General features: G+C 46.0%; 1 protein-coding gene across 1 annotated transcript in view; it reads left to right on the forward strand.

The window, feature by feature from the left end:
* Window positions 1-3,765: 3,765 nt before the first annotated feature.
* Window positions 3,766-21,884, forward strand: part of DPYSL2 (dihydropyrimidinase like 2) — an 86,426-nt gene continuing 68,307 nt past the window's right edge. The window contains exon 1 of the mRNA XM_083184787.1: window positions 3,766-4,668. Within this exon, the coding sequence (XP_083040913.1) occupies window positions 4,381-4,668 (288 nt within the window). The 5' untranslated portion in view covers window positions 3,766-4,380. The remainder of the gene's footprint in view (window positions 4,669-21,884) is intronic.

Genomic DNA, 21,884 nt, shown 5'->3' on the forward strand with positions numbered 1-21,884 from the left:
CATTTTGGGACCGCTCTTTTCACACTGGTTTATTAAATGTGGCAAATATAGGCAATTTGAGGTTCCAACTGGAACTTTGTAGGCAATGTCAAGTATTCTTAAAGCATGATGCACTTTTTAAGGGTTCTAAGCAATCTTTGAGCTAATTTTATCTGTATATCCTATATAATAAAAGGCTAATGCTGCTCCTCACCCCCAAAGGTATAATTCAAGTGTTTTGCATTCTGGCAGCCACTAGATGGCGCCCGACAGGGCGAGAACAATCACCGACGCTGACAAGTTGCTCCGACATTTTGTGGGGCTGGTCACTAGTAATTGCATATTTCATTAAATTGCACAAGGCTTTTTATAAATTATATTGTTTACAAAATATTCACGTGTCTTCACTTATCTCAATACCAGATTTATTTTACTATTAGATTTCTCCCTAGCATTGTTCCTTCTGTTTGTATTTCATTATACAAAATGTCAAATACATATATTGGGCCTTATTCTGGTCGGTGCGGATTTCGCCGCATGCGGTCGTCCCGCCGATGGTTATCGTCTGCGCATGTGCAGAGGTCACTCTGCGCATGTGCAGGCGATTTCGCCGCACGTATTCTTTACACGCCGCACAGGGGGTGTAGAGGGGCGTGAGGGGCTACTTAGCCTCATTACCCTATGCATACGCCCCGCGTTTCATGGGCGTTCCCATGCAAACGCGGGGCGTATGCATGGTAATGAAGCCGTGACGCGTGTGTAGGGGGCGGGCATCTGACATCGCCGGATGTCAGCTGCCCGCCCCCATACATGATTTCACACGGACAAGTGTCCGTGTGGTCTTGGGTGGCGGGACCTAGTGGAGCGTGCGGCCCTGCATTCGATGTTCGGCGACCATCGAATGCAGGGGCTGCTCCCAAGACGGAGGAGGCGTATCCCCGTCCACTTTCATGCGGATCGCCACATATCCGCGTACGGACGGAGGTGGCGATCCGTATGGAAGGCGGGGATTCGCCTGCACGGTCTTGGCCGCATATTCTGATCGGGCCGCACCGATCAGAATAAGGCCCATTGTGACTGGCCTGACGGGCAGAACAGAGCACACTTACTGCTATTGGTTGGTCATTATGATATAGCTGGCTATGATAGATTATATTACATCCCTGTATGCCGCACCGGAATTAAGTGTCAGGCTACCCCAACACCTGTGACACCTGTCATCTGGGAGATTTGGAAGGAGGTGAGGACGTGATAAAAGCCTCCCTGTATTGTTCGGGGAAGTAGTAAAACCCTGAATGGTCCGGACCATACAAGGAGGCTGTAATCTCCCCTTCTCCATCTCCCAGGTGACAGCTGTCACAGGCACCCTCCGGATGGGACAAACCCTGAACCTTAATATGCACCCTTCGGACCGGACAATACAAGGTGCGGATTGGCAGTTTCATGAATGGAGCCTGTTCGGTTCAGTTTTCCAGGATCAGGTCCGGTTCTGGTGTTTACCAAGTCCACCTCTCTCCTACGGTCTCCTCTATGTAACTATGCCATTTTCCAATCACAATCATATAGAATTGTGATTTGTAATTGAGCAATTTATGTACTTATTGTATTTTCAACCCGTTAACTATGGTGCTATAGAATTCCTGTTTCACCAAATAAATGAAACGGAGTATGGGTAAAAACCGGACCAGGACAAATCCCCCGGACTGCCGGACAGGACATCAAACTCTGCAGTCCGGAGCATGTAGGGTCCGGTCCGGTGGGGGGGGGTAACCCGTCCGGGGGGTGTCCTGTTCGGGGGGGCTGCCTATGACCCTACAAGCTCCGGAATGCAGATTTTGATGTCCTGTCCAGCAGTCCGGGGTTTAGTCCGGGTCCGGTTTTTACATAGTCCCAATGAAACATAATAAAACCATTGGAGGACTTGAATGAAAACTAAAGCCCCATTCACACTATAGGATCCCAGTGGCTGCGATGGGGTGCCGGCATTGGCATGTGTATAGACCCTTGCCGATGCCAGCAGGGAAGGGAGCGACAGGGGGTAGGAGCTGCAGCATGGACGTCGTTAACGAGGACCTCCCTCATCAGAACATGCTGAACAAGGGAGTGGTCATTAATGATACGCGGGAGCGAGCATCATTAACGATATTCAGTGTAGACACTAGTATAGCTCTTTTGTAGCGATATCGTTAACTCGCGGTAATTGTATAGTCTGTCTCTTCCTTTAATGTAATTTGGGTATACTGTACATCTGGGCTAATGAAAGGCAGATTACCATATAAGGGCAGCTAGGAAGTAGCAAGAGCTACTAACTGGAGTTAGCACTTCCACCTACACTAGATGGAGGACAGAAATGAGAGATCATTTATTTCAGCACTCTACATAAAGATGGTGCATTCTTTATAGCCTGTAACATGCCAGTTAGGAGCTGATTGATTGGTGCTATATCTCCATCCCCTTCTAAGGCTTAGTACATGTCTTGTAATCAGGTGTGATATCCACAACAGTTTCAGTTAGAAGCTGATTTGTAGATTATCTCTCTCCACTTTATCACTCCCCTAGGTTAGTCCTTCTGTCCTATTATTAAGAGGAAAGTCCAGAAACAGAGCATTCTGTCCCTCCTTGAGAGGGTCATGTTGGGAGGTAAGTTCCCTGACACTGGGCGCTGTCCCTATCTGTCACTTCTTATCTACTGTATGTCTTCTGCGAGTGCTGAACGGACAGCGCCTGCAGTGCAACCTCCCTCCCCAGCATCATCTCTCAGTGCTGGGCTGTCAGGCTGTGCACCCGTCCCTGTGTACACTGACAGCCAGTCCCTGTGCCTACTGACAGCCGCCAGTCCCTGTTTTTTTGACAGCCTGTATCTTTGCATTCTAAATCAGACCCTATGCACACTGCCAGTCCCTGCGCATATTAACAGCCAGTCCATGTACATACTATCAGCCAGTCCTTGTGTATACTAACAGCGTGTACCATAGTATACCCTGTGCATATTAACAGTCCCTGTACATACTATCAGCCAGTCCCTGTGCATATTAACAGCCAGTCTCTGTACATACTATCAGCCAGTCCCTGTACATACTATCAGTCAGTCCCTGACTGTGCATATTAACAGCCAGTCTCTGTACATACTATCAGCCAGTCCTGGTGTATACTAACAGCGTGTACCATAGTATACCCTGTGCATATTAACAGTCCCTTTACATACTATCAGTCAGTCCCTGACTGTGCATATTAACAGCCAGTCTATGTACATACTATCAGCCAGTCCATGTACATACTATCAGCCAGTCCCTGTACATACTATCAGTCAGTCCCTGTGCATACTATCAGCCAGTCCTGGTGTATACTAACAGCCAGTCCCTGTACATACTATCAGCCAGTCCCTGTACATACTATCAGTCAGTCCCTGTACATACTATCAGTCAGTCCCTGTGCATACTATCAGCCAGTCCTGGTGTATACTAACAGCCTGTACCTTTGCATACTAAAACACAGCCTTTGTGTACGCTGCCAGTCCCCGTACACAGTAAAAGCCAGTCCCTGTGCAGATTACCACCAAGTCCCAGTATAAGAGCCAGTACCTATGCACATAGACAGCCAATCCCTGGGCACATTACCACCAAGTCCCAGTGCAGTAACAGCCAGTCCCTGGGCATACTAGCAGTCAGTCCCTGTGCACAGTATTGTCCATGCTCTTTTGTTCCTCACCTAGCCGCCCGGCCACACCAGCCCCTGCACCATGCCGCACATAGCCACCCCTGCAGCGCTGCGGGCGTCACACCACTGAGCCCCTTCCAGCGGTTACATGGCACATCCACCAATATTACAATATGGCCTCTAAATTCTCATAGATCGCACCTGTGTCCTCATGCAGATGCTGCGGGTGTGGGCTTTGTCCTCCCTACACTGACACTGCAGCTAGAAGGGGAGCCACACACACCCAGCACATGTACACATAGCCTGAGCACACACACACACATACCCAGTCACCATCTGATCCCATGTATGTGTACTCTGCATGACAAGGAAGAACCCTCTCCCAGCAACATGTGGACACATTCCCGGCTCATCCATTTGCAGCGCTGCCCGGATACATGTGCCTTTCTTCTGCAGAGCCCCCCGCCCACTCTCCATCCCCCTCCCTGCTTCCTAATTCTACTAAGTTGAGGAGCGCAGGCTGTGCACTTGTGAGCTGTACTAAGGAGGATCCATCAGCTGAAGTAACCAGAGGACCCAGCATGGTGTGAGGAGCAGTCACATCTATTGTTTGCTCCTAACCTGCAGTGCCTTCTCCTCCCACCTCACCACAGTCCTCCCCCTGCAGCCTTATTTTGTCCCCCTACATTTTTTATTTTCTTCTTTATTTGTCTGAAATAACTGGTCCATCCCCAGGGGCTGAGGATGGCTGACAGGAAGCAACCCAGGCAGAATGATGGGGAAGAGGTCCCAGCCTTCTTCAAGAACATGGGATCCGGGAGTCCCAAGCCTAGGCAGAAATTCTGTGGGATGTTCTGCCCAGTGGAAGGATCTTCTGAGAACAAGACTATCAATTTTGATTCCCTGTCATTGATGAAGGGGTTTGGGAAAGTCATTGCCCAGCAAAAGGATGTGACCCCTTCAGATACTGGGAGGAAGCTGGAAATCAAGTGTTCTTATGGGAAAGAAGCCCTTCAGTACCACAATGACAAGGTGGGTGATGGTCTGATGACTTATGTGAATAGACAAGATGGGAGGTGGCTGATTGGGTGCATTGAGCCGGCATTGGGTAGGGCATTAACCCTTCATATGCCTTCAGTCAGCATAGACTGGTATCCTCCTCGCCTCTGTGTTTAAAGTTCATAGATCCTGATGATGTGTGTGAATAGACAGTGGTGGCAATGTCCTTTGTGTCTCTTCCATACCATGGGTTTTTTTTTTTTTTTATTGTCATCTTATTGGCCTTGGGATAATATTAGTCTCTGACTTGTTTGCTATCAGATCCTGTTATAATACTATATTAAATAATAATGTGCTTTATTTATTTATTGTATAATGCTTAGGGGGAAATTTACTGAGATGGGAGTTCGATTTCACATGGGATGTTGCTATAGGCAACCAATCAGAATCTACTTATTTATTAACACCTTCTAGAAGATAATAGATCTGATTGGTTGCCCGTAGCAACATCCCGTGTGAAACAGAACTCCCATCTTAGTGAATTTCTCCCTTAGTGTCATGTGACCAGTCCCTTGTACTCCAGCTGTACTAATATTGCTACCAGTGTGGACTCTACCCTTTATATAAAGCCCTGATATAATGCAGGTCTGGTGGTAACATTCTACATACAGTCCAGATACACTATTGTTACATTTAATCACATATTGATGTAATATCACCATTGCTAAATAATATAGTACCAAATGCATTTATGAATAACACAGGATACATATTGTAACATACTGTAATGCTGTTTGCTAATAAGATCCGAAGATATGGTTCTTCTATTCATTGGATTTGTATAAAGTGTCATTTTAAACTCTGTCGCCCCTCTGTGGAGGCCTAAACACAAAACTTTTGCACTAGACCTAGAGGGAAGGTCCTACACGTGAAGTACTGATATCAATGTGTGTATCAGGGGAAAGGGAACCATTGTGTATCATCGACAAAATACATTCATATAGGAGTTAACATTTCATACAGTTTGAAATAGAGGCCTGTCCCATAAAGTCACTGGTTACTTCGGATACTGTATGTCTTCTGTATACTGTCACCGATGTTGTGTGTCATCTGTACCTAGTATTTTGGGTAGCAGATTTCAATATTATATTATCTGAAATCAAAATGAAAACAGGAATACTAGGATGTGTCCAGGGCCGGCGCCACCACTAGGCAGCTTTAGGCATTTGCCTAGGGCGCCGGCCACTGGAGGGCGGGACTTGGGACGGAGCAGGTCACAGTGTACCCCCCTTCCCACCCTGGAGCCAGGTGAGGTGAGCAGCACCCACACCCGCACCCCAGCCGCACCGTAAAGTGGGTGAGCGGTGGTGCTGACCAGAAATCCATGGTGGCGCTGTGCAGGAACTCTCCCAGGCGGCACTTGACACCGGGGGGGCTCAGGAAGTGCTGCCTGCTCTGCTATGATGGTGCACCATCGGGCACACAGCGCGTGGGGACACTGAACTTGCACTGTCTCACACTATCAGCACAAGCTTCTCCCCTCACGTGCTGTGTGTCCGATGGCACCATCATAGCAGAGCAGGCAGCGCTTCCTGAGCCCCCGCTGTCAATCGCTGCCCGGTAGAGTGTCCCCCCCCCTGGAGTGACCCGACGGCAGTGGATGTATCTACCACCCCCCACCCCACCGGCGGGTGAGCGGCGCCCCTCCCCCCCCCGCCTGGGGGCGTTGTAGTGACTAGCACCGGCCCTGGATGTGTCCTTGTGTGTGTTAAGGTCCATACACGCTGGGCGATTGTGCCCAGCGTGTATGCTGACCGATGATGGGGAAAATCACTGGGTTGAGAAACACTCAGTGCATACACACAGAGGCCCTTATTCAGATCTGATCGCAGTACAAATTTGTTTGAAAAATGGGCAAAACCATGTGCACTGCAGGTGGGGCAGATGTAACATGTGCAGAGAGAGTTACATTCGGGTGCGGTGTGTTGAAACTGAAATCTAAATTGCAGTGTAAAAATAATGCAGCCAGTATTTACCTTGCACAGAAACAAAATAGCTCACACAAATATAACTCTCTCTGCACATATTACATCTGCCCCACCTGCAGTGCACATGGTTTTACCCATTTTCCAAACAAATTTGTACTGCAATCAGATCTGAATAAAGGCCTCAGTGTTTCTCAACCCAGCGATTTTCCCCATCATCGGGTTTTTCGACTGTTTTAGCGATTTTCCCCGGGGGTGGAAGACTTTCCATAGCAGGACGATATAGAAAGCCGTCCACTCTGTTGGTAATACCAGCAGGTGAGCGAGTGGGCCAGCCATGATATGGGAGCGCGCATCAGCGCTCATCGCTAGCCCCGTACACATTGGGTGACTTTTGAACTGAAAGCAGCTCAAACCAGTAAACTGAGCTACTTTCAGCTCAAAGTTGCCCAGTGTGTATGGGCCTGTAGGGGAATGAGCAGGTAGTTAGGGCTTTTTGTACTATATAGAGCCCACAGCTTCATCATACAGCAAAGTTCTCAGAAGCTGCACCTGTCAGAACCGCATCACAATGTAAGTGGCAAACAAATGTATTTTGTTGGCGGATCACGGGCACTTTATCAATGTTGCAATACAGATGCTGCTTCTAATGTGCTAGGCCTGCAAAAATTGCATGTGCCCTGATAGATTTTGCAGTCTATATTCCCTTCCACATGGACGCATCAGGGCTTATTGTCTATAGGGGTTATTCAGACCTGATCACGGTTGTACGAATTTCAAATGTGCAAGGCGATTGATTATCGAATGACTGCTCATGCGCATGGATTGTAGCGTGCATGCGCAAGGCCAACCAGAGACAAAAGTCAGCGTTTATTCTATTTGCAATGCTGTTTGCAAGTGGATTGACAGAACATTTGTGGGTGGTAAACCGCCATTTTCTAGGAGCAGTGTCAGGAGAAACGCAGACGTGCCCAGGCATTTTCAGGGAGGGCGTGTGATGTCAGCTCCGCCCTTGATCAGCCTCTTTCTGTCGCAGAGTTGTGGAATGGTCAGACTTACTCAGACCTCCGCCTCCCCCCTCTGTTTATCTCTTCACCGGCTCCCCATTCCTTTCCGAGTTCTCTTTAAACTCCTCACCACCACCTACAAGGCTCTCTCCTCCTCCACAGCTCCCTACCTCTCTTCACTGATCTCTATCCACACTCCCTCCCGTCCTCTTCGCTCCATCGCTGACCGCCGACTGACCTCTCACCTAATCACCTCCTCCCACTCCCGTGTCCAAGATTTCTCTCGCGCTGCCCCCCTGCACTGGAACAACCTCCCGCCACCCATCAGGCTATCTGATTCCCTTACCTCCTTTAAGCGCTCCCTCAAAACCCACTTTTTTCGACTAGCCTATCCCTCCTCCTAACCTCTTTTGATCCTCCTATCCTGCCTCCGTTCCCCTCCGTTCCTACTTATCCTATTGTATTTCGTTCGTCCACCCACCTATTTTTAGTATGTTAACTCTTATGAGCAGGGCCCTCCTTCCTCACGTACTCACCCTACCTCATTACCTCACCTGTGCTCCTGTCCTGTTCTTCCCTTCCTCTACTTCATCTTCAGTCTCCTTGACAATTTTGACACCTACTTCTGAACTGATGCTGATTTTAGTTCTACCAGCTATACCCCTATTTATACTGTATCTTTCAACACACCCTGTACGTTACCTTGTAATTTGTTTTTGTTTGCTATGTACGGCGCTGCGGACACTTTGCGGCGCCTTATAAATAAACGTACTACTACTACTACTACACTTGCACAGACTGTGCAAATCATTTGATGGTGAGTGAGTTGCATATGGATCAGTTGCAGCTCGCTAATCGGCGATATTTCCACAAGCTATTCGCAGACTGGCACAGGGCAGGATTTCACTCTGTCTGAGACGCAGTTATCTGATCACAGGGCTCTGAAAATTTGCCTAGCATCAATTAGGTCAGAATCAGCCCCACCTGGACACACTAGGGCTGACAGTCTACACTCCCTACATACAGATAGTGGTAGATGCTCAAAGTAGTTCAGTAAAACTTTTCAGGTGCATGCAAGGGAGGGGTTAATACTTAGTAAGTAACAAGACATTGGTTCCCCCGGCACACTGAATAGTTTTAGCAACCAATCTTGAACACTACATGATAATAGAATTCAGAGATATTGGTTACATATACCTGCGCAGGTGTATGATATGCCCCCAAGCCGCGTCAAGGCTTCTCTGTATATTGGGGGTCCCTAGCGCTATATCTAGGTGCAGGGTGTGGCACCCCAAAAACTATCTTAAGCTAGGAGGCCCAGTGCAGCATGCCAGTGATATACTAAGTGTTAATAATTAGTGATAGGAAGCCGAAGCTATATATAAAGAGAGAGATAAATGAAATGTAATTAAAATAAGAGTGAGAGAGTGTTAGTGAGGGAAAAGTGTTAATAGAATGTAAGGGCATGCCGCACTAAAGCCACCCAGCCCAACCAGTCCAGGGGCACCACACCCCACACCACTGTTACCCTAAATTGGGTCTACAATTAGTCAGCAAGGAGCCACATGATAATGGCTCATTACTTGGTATATCTGAACTAAGAGCTACCTACCTTGGAGTAACCCCAGACTACTCCATGTGGCATATCAGGACCTGCATCTCCGCCTAATGCAAGCTCCTCTCTGCCTCTCACAACATACATACAGATAGTGGTAGATGCTCAAATTAGTTCAGTAAAACTTTTCAGGTGCATGCACGGGAGGGTCTACACTCCCTACCACACGGACACACTAGGGCTGACAGTCTAAACTCCCTACCGCATGGACACACTAGGGCTGACAGGCTACACTCGCTACCGCACGGATACACTAGGGCTGACAGGCTACACTCCCTACCACATAGACACACTAAGGCTGACAGTATATACTCCCTACCACATGGACACACTAGGCTGACAGTCTACACTCCCTACCACACGGACACACTAGGGCTGACAGTCTACACTCCCTACCACACGGACACACTAGGCTGAGAGTCTATACTCCCTACCACACGGACACACTAGGGCTGACAGTCTACACTCCCTACTGCACGGATACACTAGGGCTGACAGTCTACACACCCTACCACATGGACACACTAGGGCTGACAGTCTACACTCCCTACCGCACGGACACACTAGGGCTGACAGTCTACACTCCCTACCGCACGGACACACTAGGGCTGACAGTCTACACTCCCTACCACACGGACACACTAGGCTGAGAGTCTACACTATCTACCGCACGGACGCACTAGGGCTGACAGTCTACACTCCCTACTGCATGGACACACTAGGGCTGACAGTCTACACTTCATATGGGCTTATAGTCTATACTCTCTAACGCATGAATACACTATGGCTGACAGTCTATAATCCCTACCACATGGGCACACTATGGCTGACAGTCTATATTCATAGTAACATAGTAATTAAGGTTGAAAAAAGATGTTAGTCCATCGAGTTCAACCTATCTGACTTGTAACTACTGACTTGAATAAGTCATATGTATGTGATTCACTTAGTTTCCAAAAATGTATCCAGTTTTGATTTAAATTCATTAACGGTAGTTGCTGTAATCAACCCCACCGGCAATGAGTTCCAGAATGTTACTGCTCTAATGGTGAAGAATCCTCTTCTTAATTCAGTACTGAATTTCTTTTCCCCGATCCTCAGTACATGCCCGCGTGTCCTAAGTATAGGCCTGTTAGTGAACAAATCATCTCCCAGTTCTATATGATTCCCAATCCTGTATTTGAACATACTAATCATATCACCTCTCAACCTCCGTTTTGCCAGTGAAGACATACTCTGCCTGGTTAACCTATCTTTGTATTCTGGTGATTCGAGACCTTATACTTGTTTAGTCGCCCTTCTCTGTACCTGTTCCAATTCATTTATGTCCTTTTTATTGCACGGCGCCCAGAACTGAACACAATATTCCAAGTGTGGTCTTACCAATGTCCTGTAAATAGGCACTATCACATTGGCATCCATTTAATCCATTCCCCTTTTAACCCCTTCCTGACAGAGCCTGTTTTTGCCTTCCTGACAGAGCCCTTTTTTTCAATTCTGACATGTCTCACTTAAGTGGGGATAACTTTTTTTTGCTTTTACTTATCCCAGTGATTTTGAGATTGTTTTTTCGTGACACATTGTACTTCAAGTTAGTGGTAAATTTTCGTCGATACAGTCTGTGTTTTTTTGTGAAAAATACCAAAATATCGTGAAAAAATTGAAAATTTAGCGATTTGCAAAATGTTAAATTTTCTGCTTGTGAGACAAATAATCTTACCACTCAAAATAGTGAATAACTAACATAGACCATATGTCTACTTTATGTTGACATCATTATTTCAACTTCCTTTTAATTTTTTGGGACACTAGGAGGCTTACAATATGAATAGCAAATTCTCAAATTTTCAAGAAAATTTCAAACACTGATTTTTTTAGGGACCAGTTCAGTTCTGATGTGACTTTGAGGGACTTGTATGTGAGACACCCCCATAAATGATGCCATTTCAAAAACTGCACCCCTCACAGTATTCAAAACAGCATTTTGGAAGTTTGTTAACCCTTTAGGTGTTTCACAGGAATTAAAACAAAGTGTAGGTGAAATTTCAAAATTTCTTTTTTTTTGCAGATTTGCAATTTTAATACATTTTTCGGTACTTATGTAGTATCTGGGCTGCCGATTTTTTGATTGTATGCCTTAAGTTAAGGCATACAATCAGATGCGATGCGATGCGATATCGCATCGCATCGCATCGCATCGCATCCGATATCGGATGCGATGACCCGATTTTTCCATAGGAATCAATGTTAAAATGATTCCTATGAAAAAATGGGTCCTTTTCATACCCCTACTATCCAAGTGGGCATGGAGTTGGATATAAACCTGTGGCGAGCGTAGCGAGCCACCGAGCCCGAAGCGTGGCGAGCGAAGCGAGCCCCGCGAGGGGACGGTATTCGTCCCCTCGCGGGGCTCGCTTCGCTCGCCACGCTTCGGGCTCGGTGGCTCGCTACGCTCGCCACAGGTTTATATCCAACTCCATGCCCACTTGGATAGTAGGGGTATGAAAAGGACCCATTTTTCCCATTGAATTCCATGTTAAAATGGACTCAGTCCATTTTAACATTGATTCCTATGGAAAAATCGGGTCATCGCATCGCATCGCATCGCATCGAATCGCATGGTCGCATGCGATGCGATGCGATCTCCCGATCCGACCCGATTTAGAAATCGGCAGCCCAGATACTACATAAGTACCCATTTTTCTAAGGAACACAGTACATTTTACTAGAGAAATGTGACTAAAAATTGATTCCCCCAATTCTTTTGTTTTCATAAATATCCTATATGTGGCCCTAGTGTGCACGGTGACCAAACCACAGGCTTCATAATAGAAGGAGCACCTACTTGATTTTGGAGCCTCCTTTTTATGAGATTATTTTTTAGGCACCATGTAGGTTTCTAGGCACCATAACATGCTAAAAGTTAGGAACCCCCCCACAAGTGACCCCATTTTGCAAACTACACCCCTCAGGGAATTCAGCTAGGGGTATAGTGTACATTTCAAACCCGCAGGGGTTTCACCAATTGTGGTACAACTGGGCAGTGAAAATGAAAAATTATTTTTTTTACACAAAAATGCAGTTCTGGCTCCAAATTTGTCATTTTCAGAAGGTATGAAGGAGACAAAGCACCCCAAAATCTGTGCCCCAATTTCTCCCGAGTACAGCAATGCCTCACATGTGACCAAAAAATACCAGTTGGGTGCATGGCAGGACTCAAAAGGGAAGGAGTGATTTTTGGATTTTGCAGCTCAGATTCTGGTGGAATTTTGGTGGGTGCTATGTCGCATTAGCAAGACCCCCCAAGCACCAATACAGTGGAACCCCCCCACAAGTCACCCCATTTTGCAAACTACACCCCTCAGGGAATTCATCTAGGGGTATAGTGTACATTTCAAACCCCCAGGGGTTTCACCAATTTTGATACAAGTGGGCAGTGAAAATGAAAAATTACATTTTTTTACACAAAAATGCAGTTCTGGCTCAAAATTTTTCATTTTCAGAAGGTATGAAGGAGAAAAAGCACCCCAAAATCTGTGCCCCAATTTCTCCCGAGTACGGCAATGCCTCACATGTGACCAAAAAATACCAGTTGGGTGCATGGCAGGACTCAGAAGGGAAGGAGTGATTTTTGGATTTTGCAGCACAGATTCTGGTGGAATGAATGGTGGGTGCTATGTTGCACCAATACAGTGGAACCCCCCCACAAGTCACCCCATTTTGCAAAGTACACCCCTCAGGGAATTCATCTAGGGGTATAGTGTACATTTCAAACCCCCAGGGGTTTCACCAATTTTGATACAAGTGGGCAGTGAAAATGAAAAATTACATTTTTTTACACAAAAATGCAGTTCTGGCTCACAATTTTTCATTTTCAGAAGGTATGAAGGAGAAAAAGCACCCCAAAATATGTGCCCCAATTTCTTCCGAGTACGGCAATGCCTCACATGTGACCAAAAAATACCAGTTGGGTGCATGGCAGGACTCAGAACGGAAGGAGTGATTTTTGGATTTTGCGGCTCAGATTCTGGTGGAATTTTGGTGGGTGCTATGTCGCATTAGCAAGACCCCCCAAGCACCAATACAGTGGAACCCCCCCACAAGTCACCCCATTTTGAAAACTACACCCCTCAGGGAATTCATCTAGGGGTATAGTGTACATTTAAAACCCCCAGGGGTTTCACCAATTTTGATACAAGTGGGCAGTGAAAAAGAAAAATTACATTTTTTACACAAAAATGCAGTTCTGGCTCAAAATTTTTCATTTTCAGAAGGTATGAAGGAGAAAAAGCACCCCAAAATCTGTGCCCCAATTTCTCCCGAGTACGGCAATGCCTCACATGTGACCAAAAAATACCAGTTGGGTGCATGGCAGGACTCAGAAGGGAAGGAGTGATTTTTGGATTTTGCAGCTCAGATTCTGGTGGAATTTTGGTGGGTGCTATGTCGCATTAGCAAGACCCCCCAAGCACCAATACAGTGGAACCCCCCCACAAGTCACCCCATTTTGCAAAGTACACCCCTCAGGGAATTCATCTAGGGGTATAGTGTACATTTCAAACCCCCAGGGGTTTCACCAATTTTGATACAAGTGGGCAGTGAAAATGAAAAATTACATTTTTTTACACAAAAATGCAGTTCTGGCTCACAATTTTTCATTTTCAGAAGGTATGAAGGAGAAAAAGCACCCCAAAATATGTGCCCCAATTTCTTCCGAGTACGGCAATGCCTCACATGTGACCAAAAAATACCAGTTGGGTGCATGGCAGGACTCAGAACGGAAGGAGTGATTTTTGGATTTTGTGGCTCAGATTCTGGTGGAATTTTGGTGGGTGCTATGTCGCATTAGCAAGACCCCCCAAGCACCAATACAGTGGAACCCCCCCACAAGTCACCCCATTTTGCAAACTACACCCCTCAGGGAATTCATCTAGGGGTATAGTGTACATTTCAAACCCCCAGGGGTTTCACCAATTTTGATACAAGTGGGCAGTGAACATGAAAAATTACATTTTTCACACAAAAATGCAGTTCTGGCTCAAAATTTTTCATTTTCAGAAGGTATGAAGGAGAAAAAGCACCCCAAAATCTGTGCCCCAATTTCTCCCGAGTACGGCAATGCCTCACATGTGACCAAAAAATACCAGTTGGGTGCATGGCAGGACTCAAAAGGGAAGGAGTGATTTTTGGATTTTGCAGCTCAGATTCTGGTGGAATTTTGGTGGGTGCTATGTCGCATTAGCAAGACCCCCCAAGCACCAATACAGTAGAACCCCCCCACAAGTGACCCCATTTTGCAAACTACACCCCTCAGGGAATTCATCTAGGGGTATAGTGTACATTTAAAACCCCCAGGGGTTTCACCAATTTTGATACAAGTGGGCAGTGAAAAAGAAAAATTACATTTTTTACACAAAAATGCAGTTCTGGCTCAAAATTTTTCATTTTCAGAAGGTATGAAGGAGAAAAAGCACCCCAAAATCTGTGCCCCAATTTCTCCCGAGTACGGCAATGCCTCACATGTGACCAAAAAATACCAGTTGGGTGCATGGCAGGACTCAGAAGGGAAGGAGTGATTTTTGGATTTTGCAGCACAGATTCTGGTGGAATGAATGGTGGGTGCTATGTTGCACCAATACAGTGGAACCCCCCCACAAGTCACCCCATTTTGCAAACTACACCCCTCAGGGAATTCATCTAGGGGTATAGTGTACATTTCAAACCCCCAGGGGTTTCACCAATTTTGATACAAGTGGGCAGTGAAAATGAAAAATTACATTTTTTTACACAAAAATGCAGTTCTGGCTCAAAATATTTCATTTTCACAAGGAATGAAGGAGACAAAGCACCCCAAAATCTGTGCCCCAATTTCTCCCGAGTACGGCAATGCCTCATGTGTGACCAAAAAGTGGCAGGACTCAGAAGGGAAGGAGTGATATTTGGAGTTTGCAGCACAAATTCTGGTGGAATTTTGGTGGGTGCTATGTCGCATTAGCAAGACCCCCCAAGCACCAATACAGTGGAACCCCCCCACAAGTCACCCCATTTTGAAAACTACACCCCTCAGGGAATTCATCTAGGGGTATAGTGTACATTTAAAACCCCCAGGGGTTTCACCAATTTTGATACAAGTGGGCAGTGAAAAAGAAAAATTACATTTTTTACACAAAAATGCAGTTCTGGCTCAAAATTTTTCATTTTCAGAAGGTATGAAGGAGAAAAAGCACCCCAAAATCTGTGCCCCAATATCTCCCGAGTACGGCAATGCCTCACATGTGACCAAAAAATACCAGTTGGGTGCATGGCAGGACTCAGAAGGGAAGGAGTGATTTTTGGATTTTGCGGCTCAGATTCTGGTGGAATGAATGGTGGGTGCTATGTGGCATTAGCAAGACCCCCGAAGCACGGTGAAATTATGAACCTAATATTCCATAGATGTGTGGTATAATTTAAAACACTCCTTTATACATAGGCCGGGTTTGTCGGGGCAAGTGTCACACTGGAAAATAGTTTGCTTTCTTATTCCCTTTTTATAGCAAACTTTGCACCTTTTTTGTGTCCTGCCCTTTTTTCCAGTGGAGGGGATTTCATCAGGAAAATGCTGCCCTGGTACAATACGGGGGCCAGTACTAGAAGTACTGGGGCCCTCTGCCTGCTGGTTCCCAAATATTAGGCCCTTTATGACTTCCTCTTGAAAGTGCATAAATGTCCCCCTCTGGCCGGTAGAACGGAATAGCACGTAAGCGTTATACAGTGCCATCTGGATGATATACACGGCCACCTTCTTGTACCAGATTTTTGTTTTCCGCAGGGCACTGTACGGCTTCAGTACCTGATCTGAAAGATCCACTCCGCCCATGTACCTATTGTAATCCAGGATACAATTAGGTTTTGAGGTGTGGGTACTGGTACCTCGTACAGGGACGGAGGTGGTACTGTCTCCGTGAATTGTTGTCAGTATAAGGACATCCCTCTTGTCCTTATATTTGACCAACAACATATTTTCGGTGCATATTCCCCTGCTTTCACCCCTTCTCATTACTTGGGCAATGTGCGTTTTTGGGAGGCCTCTTTGGTTCTTGCGCACAGTACCGCAAGCTGCTGTACCTCTTGAACCAAGGGCCTTAAACAGGGGGATGCTAGTGTAAAAGTTATCCACATAGAGGTGATAACCTTTATCCAGGAAGGGGTGCACTAAATCCCAGACAATTTTCCCACTAACACCTACGAGGGAGGGGGGGCATTCTGGCGGTTGAATTCTTGAATCCTTCCCTTCATAAACCCTAAACCTGTGGGTGTACCCTGAGGTGCTTTCACACAGTTTATACATTTTTATGCCATACCTTGCCCTCTTACTGGGAAGGTACTGGCGGAATTTAACCCTTCCTTTAAAATGTATAAGGGACTCGTCGATACAAATAAATTTTTCAGGGATGTACACCTCTTCAAATTTGGCACTGAAATGATCAATGACCGGCCTGACTTTGAATAGCCGGTCAAAGGTGGGATCATCTCTGGGTGGGCACTGTGCATTATCGGTGTAATGTATGAATTTAAGAATTGTCTCAAATCGAGTCCGGGGCATGGCCATACGGTAAAATGGAGTACTGTACAGAACATCTGTACTCCAATATTGCCTAATTTCTGGCTTTTTTACTATGCCCATATGAAACACCAGACCCCAAAACGTCATCATCTCTACTGCATCTACAGGGGTCCACCTAGCAAATGATGACGTGGGGTTTTGAGCAATAAACTGCTGGGCATATAAATTAGTTTGGTCCACCATTAAATTTATAAAATCATCAGAGAAAAATAATTTGAAAAAGTCAATTTCTCTGAGACCTGTGGAATCAAATTGGATTCCTGGCATGGCCAAAAACTCAGGAACCTGGGGCTCAAAATTGTCTGGTGGTGGGGTCCATACTAGATCAATTATTGGGGGGGGAATCTCAGCTGATCTACGGGGGCGTCTTTGAGGGGGTCCCTCATCAGCAGAGGAGGAAGAGGAGCTTAAGGCAAATCCTTCAAATTCCCCGCTTGCATCACTGGCTGTGTCAGAGTCAGAAGCAAGCATGGCATATGCCTCCTCCACTGAATACATTCTCCTGGATGATTGGGAGGACATTTGGGAGGACATTTGGGAGGACATTTGGGATGCCATTTTTATTTTTGTGTTACCGGTAGTGAAATGTTTCAACACGTGTATAGTGTAGGGGGGGGCACAAACTTTATTTCAATCCGGGGGGTATGTAGTGTGTAGTGTGTATGTGGTGCAGAAAAAAAAAAAAATACTTTATACCAATAAAAAAAAAAAAAAATGAAGGGGTTAAAAAAAAAAAAAAGGAAGGGGTTAAAAAAAAAAAGGTCCTGCGCCAAAAATTGAGCACAGATGTTGGTCAGTAACGTCTGTCACTGAACAGCGCTCAAAGGCAACAGGAATTTGATCAAAAAAAAAAAAAAAAATAGATCAACCCTGTGCCGAAAGAGATGATCAGTGATGTACGTCACTGATCAGCGCACAGCGGCCACAGGACACCCACAAAATCACAGTGTGTGTAAAAAAAAAAATTAAAAAAATACCCCACAGCACACACACAAAAAAAAAAGGTGATCAGTGATGCGACACTGATTACCAGTGAGGTGCAGCAGGTGCACAACCTTTGATGCAACTGACAGGTATATATATAAAAAAAAAAAAACCTCTGTACCCCCAAAAAAGTTGCTGATCACCTCAGATATAGTGATCAGCACAAAAGGCGGGGACAGCAGACACAAAATTTAGCACTCTCTATCACTATCTCTCTCTATCTCTCTATCTCTCACTATCTAACACTATCTAACACTCTATGACACTGCAGCAGCAGCACTCACAGGTATATCTATATATAAAAAAAAACCTGCGCCCCCAAAAAGTTACTGATCAGTTAATTTATACTGATCAGCACAAAAGGAGGGGGCAGCAGTCAGTTATATAAAAAATATATAGCACAATCTGTCACTATCTCTCTCTATCTCTCTCTATCTCTCTCTCTCTATCTCTCTCTATCTCTCTATAACTATCACACTGCAGCAGCACAAAATATAGCACTCTGTCAGTAGGCCTCTCTCTCTATCTCTCTCTCTCTATCTCTCTCTCTCTATCTATAACTATATCACACTGCAGCAGCACAAAATATAGCACTCTCTGACACTATCTCTCTCTCTATCTCTCTCTATCTCTCTCTATCTCTCTCTATCTCTCTCTCTCTATCTCTCTCTATCTCTCTCTATCTATCTCTATCTATCTCTCTATCTATCTAGCTAATACTAATACAGTGCAGCAGCACAATATCACAGTATGGCACAATTATTGCACAGGATCCAGGAAGCAATCAGCAGCGATCAGGTAAGTATTGCAGCAAGTATTTCTGGTCAGTATGGCGGCAGGGGGGTACGGTGACCGCACTGCACGCTTTCCAGACCGGAATGGCGTCTGCAGTGCAGTCACCGTTAGTTTAAATCTCCCTCCTTGGCTGTGATTGGTCCGTCGGTCCGACGGACCAATCACGGCCTTTGGGGGCGGGCGGGGTGAGGTGGGGTGACACCAGTGTCACCCTTACACCCCGCGGTGATTGGTGCTGTACTTTACAGCACCAATCACCTCTGATCCCGTGTCACCGGCGAACGTTATTCGCCGGTGACACAGGAAAACGCTGTGAATGGCTGTTCACACTGAACAGCCAATCACAGCGATCGCCGACGGGGGGGCGGCATCGCAGCCCCCCCGGGGCATGCACGGACATGTCTGCTGTCAGGGACAGCAGACATGTTGAAACTGTCACCGCGTCTATAGACGCGGTGACAGTTTAAATCCATGACGTACATTTACGCCATGTGTCGGGAAGTGCTTCCCGACCATGACGTAAATGTACGTCAAATGTCGGGAAGGGGTTAATGCATGCCAGTGTCCTGTTTGCTTTTGCGGCTGCACTTGAGCACTATAACCCAATATTTCATCTATGATGACCCCAAAGTCCTTCTACACTGCAGAATTCCCTATATTAACTCCATTTAGCTTATAAGTAGCTTGTTAATTTTTGTTCCCATAACAAATTACTTTACCTTTTTCAATGTTAAACTGCATTTTACACCTTTCTGCCCACCTTTCCAGTGTAATTAAGACGCTTTGTAGTGTATTCACATCCTCTCCTGAGTTAATTTCCTTACTCAATTAATACATTAAACAATGTAGGTCCCAATATTGAACCTTGTGGGACTTTGGAACTTACCCCAGCTGGAATGTATACCATCACTCTCTGTCTCCGATTAAGCAACCAGTTTTTAATCCAATTACAAATGTTATCTTTTACCCCTAAGTTACCTAGTTTTATTAATAACCTTTTATGATGCACCGTGTCAAGAGCTTTAGCAAAATCAAGAAATATTACATCAACAGATTTCCCCAAGTTCACTCCCTGCTGACTTCTTCATAGAAGCTATTAAAATTAATCTGACATGATCTATTTTATCACCTTCTCCAGTTCTAAGAAATGTTGGATACTATCTCTTATTATTCCTTCTAATATTTTTCCCACAATGGATGTAAGGCTGACCGGTCTATAATTTTCAGGGTAAGTTTTCTTACCTTTCTTCCATATTGGTACATTCAGACTATACTCCCTAACACATGGACACACTAGGGCTGACAGTCTATACTCCCTACTACATGGACACACTAGGGTTGACAGTCTGTACTCCCTACTACATGGACAAACAGTGGCTGACAATCTATACTTCCTACCGCATGGACACACTAGGGCTGACAGTCTATACTCCCTACCACACGGACACACTAGGGCTGACAGTCTATACTCCCTTCCGCATGGGCACACTAGGACTGGCAGTCTAGACACATGGACACACTAGGGATGGCAAGTTTGAAAAAAAAGAATTTAGTACCTGCGTTGGCGCTGCATCAGTTAAGTATAGGGAGATGGAGGATATCCTCCATCTCCCTATACTTAACTGATGCAGCGCCAACACTGGTACTAAATTCTTTTTTTCAAACTTGCAACGTCTTGGGACTTTAAGGGATAGTCCCTTCTTGTAACAGTGAGGCAGCAAAACATCAGAAGCAGCGCCAAAGGACCTAGCCAAAAAACCAACATACCGATACACTAGGGATGGCAGTCTACACTCCCTACCGCATGGACACACTAGGGCTGAGAGTCTAGACACATGGACACATTAGGGCTAGCAGTCTAGACACATGGACACACTAGCGCTGACAGTCTACACTCCCTACCACATGGACGCACTAAGGCTAACAGTCTATTCTCCCTACCACATGGACACGCTAGGGCTGACAGTCTACACTCCCTACTGCATGGACACACTAAGGCTGACAGTCTATACTCCCCACCACATGGACAGACTAGGGCTGACAGTCTACACTCCCTACCGCATGGACACACTAAGGCTGACAGTCTATACTCCCCACCACATGGACAGACTAGGACTGAGAGTCTACACTCCCTACCACACGGAGACACTAGGGCTGACAGTCTACACTCCCTACCACATGGACACACTAAGGCTGACAGTATATACTCCCTACCACATGGACACACTAGGGCTGACAGTCTACACTCCTTACCACATGGACACACTAGGCCTGACAGTCTACACTCCCTACCGCACGTATGCACTAGGGCTGACAGTCTATACTCCCTACCACACAGACACACTAGGGCTGACAGTCTACACTCCCTACTGCATGGACACACTAGGGCTGACAGTCTATACTCCATACCACATGGACACACTAGGGCTGACAGTCTACACTCCCTACCACACGGACACACTAGGGCTGACAGTCTATACTCCCTACCACACGGACACACTAGGGCTGCCAGTCTACACTCCCTACCACACGGACACACTAGGGCTGACAGTCTACACTCCCTACCACATGGACACACTAGGGCTGACAGTCTACACTCCCTACCACATGGACACACTAAGGCTGACAGTATATACTCCCTACCACATGGACACACTAGGGCTGACAGTCTACACTCCTTACCACATGGACACACTAGGGCTGACAGTCTACACTCCCTACCGCACGTATGCACTAGGGATGACAGTCTATACTCCCTACCACACAGACACACTAGGGCTGACAGTCTACACTCCCTACCATATAGGCACACTAGGGCTGACAGTCTATACTCCCTACCACACGGACACACTAGGGCTGACAGTCTATACTCCCTACCACATGGACACACTACCGCTTTCAGTGTAGACACAAGGACACACTAGGGCTGACAGTCTACACTCCCTACCTCATGGACACACTAGGGCTGACAGTCTACACTCCCTACCTCATGGACACACTAGGGCTGGCAGTCTAGACACATGGACACACTAGGGCTGGCAGTCTAGACACATGGACACACTAGGGCTGGCAGTCTAGACACATGGACACACTAGGGCTGGCAGTCTATCTTCCTTACCACACGGAGAGAATAGGGTTAACATTTTATTTGTGAAAAGTCAATGAACCTGCTAGTTTGTTTTAAGATGATCTTGCAGGGAATTTGATTATTCTATTATTATAAAATGGGACTAGAAACATATAGGTTATGGTTATGG

Source organism: Crinia signifera, chromosome 4 (genome assembly GCF_055691185.1).
Source record: "Crinia signifera chromosome 4, ASM5569118v1, whole genome shotgun sequence".
In the NCBI taxonomy this organism is placed as follows: Eukaryota; Metazoa; Chordata; class Amphibia; order Anura; family Myobatrachidae; genus Crinia; species Crinia signifera.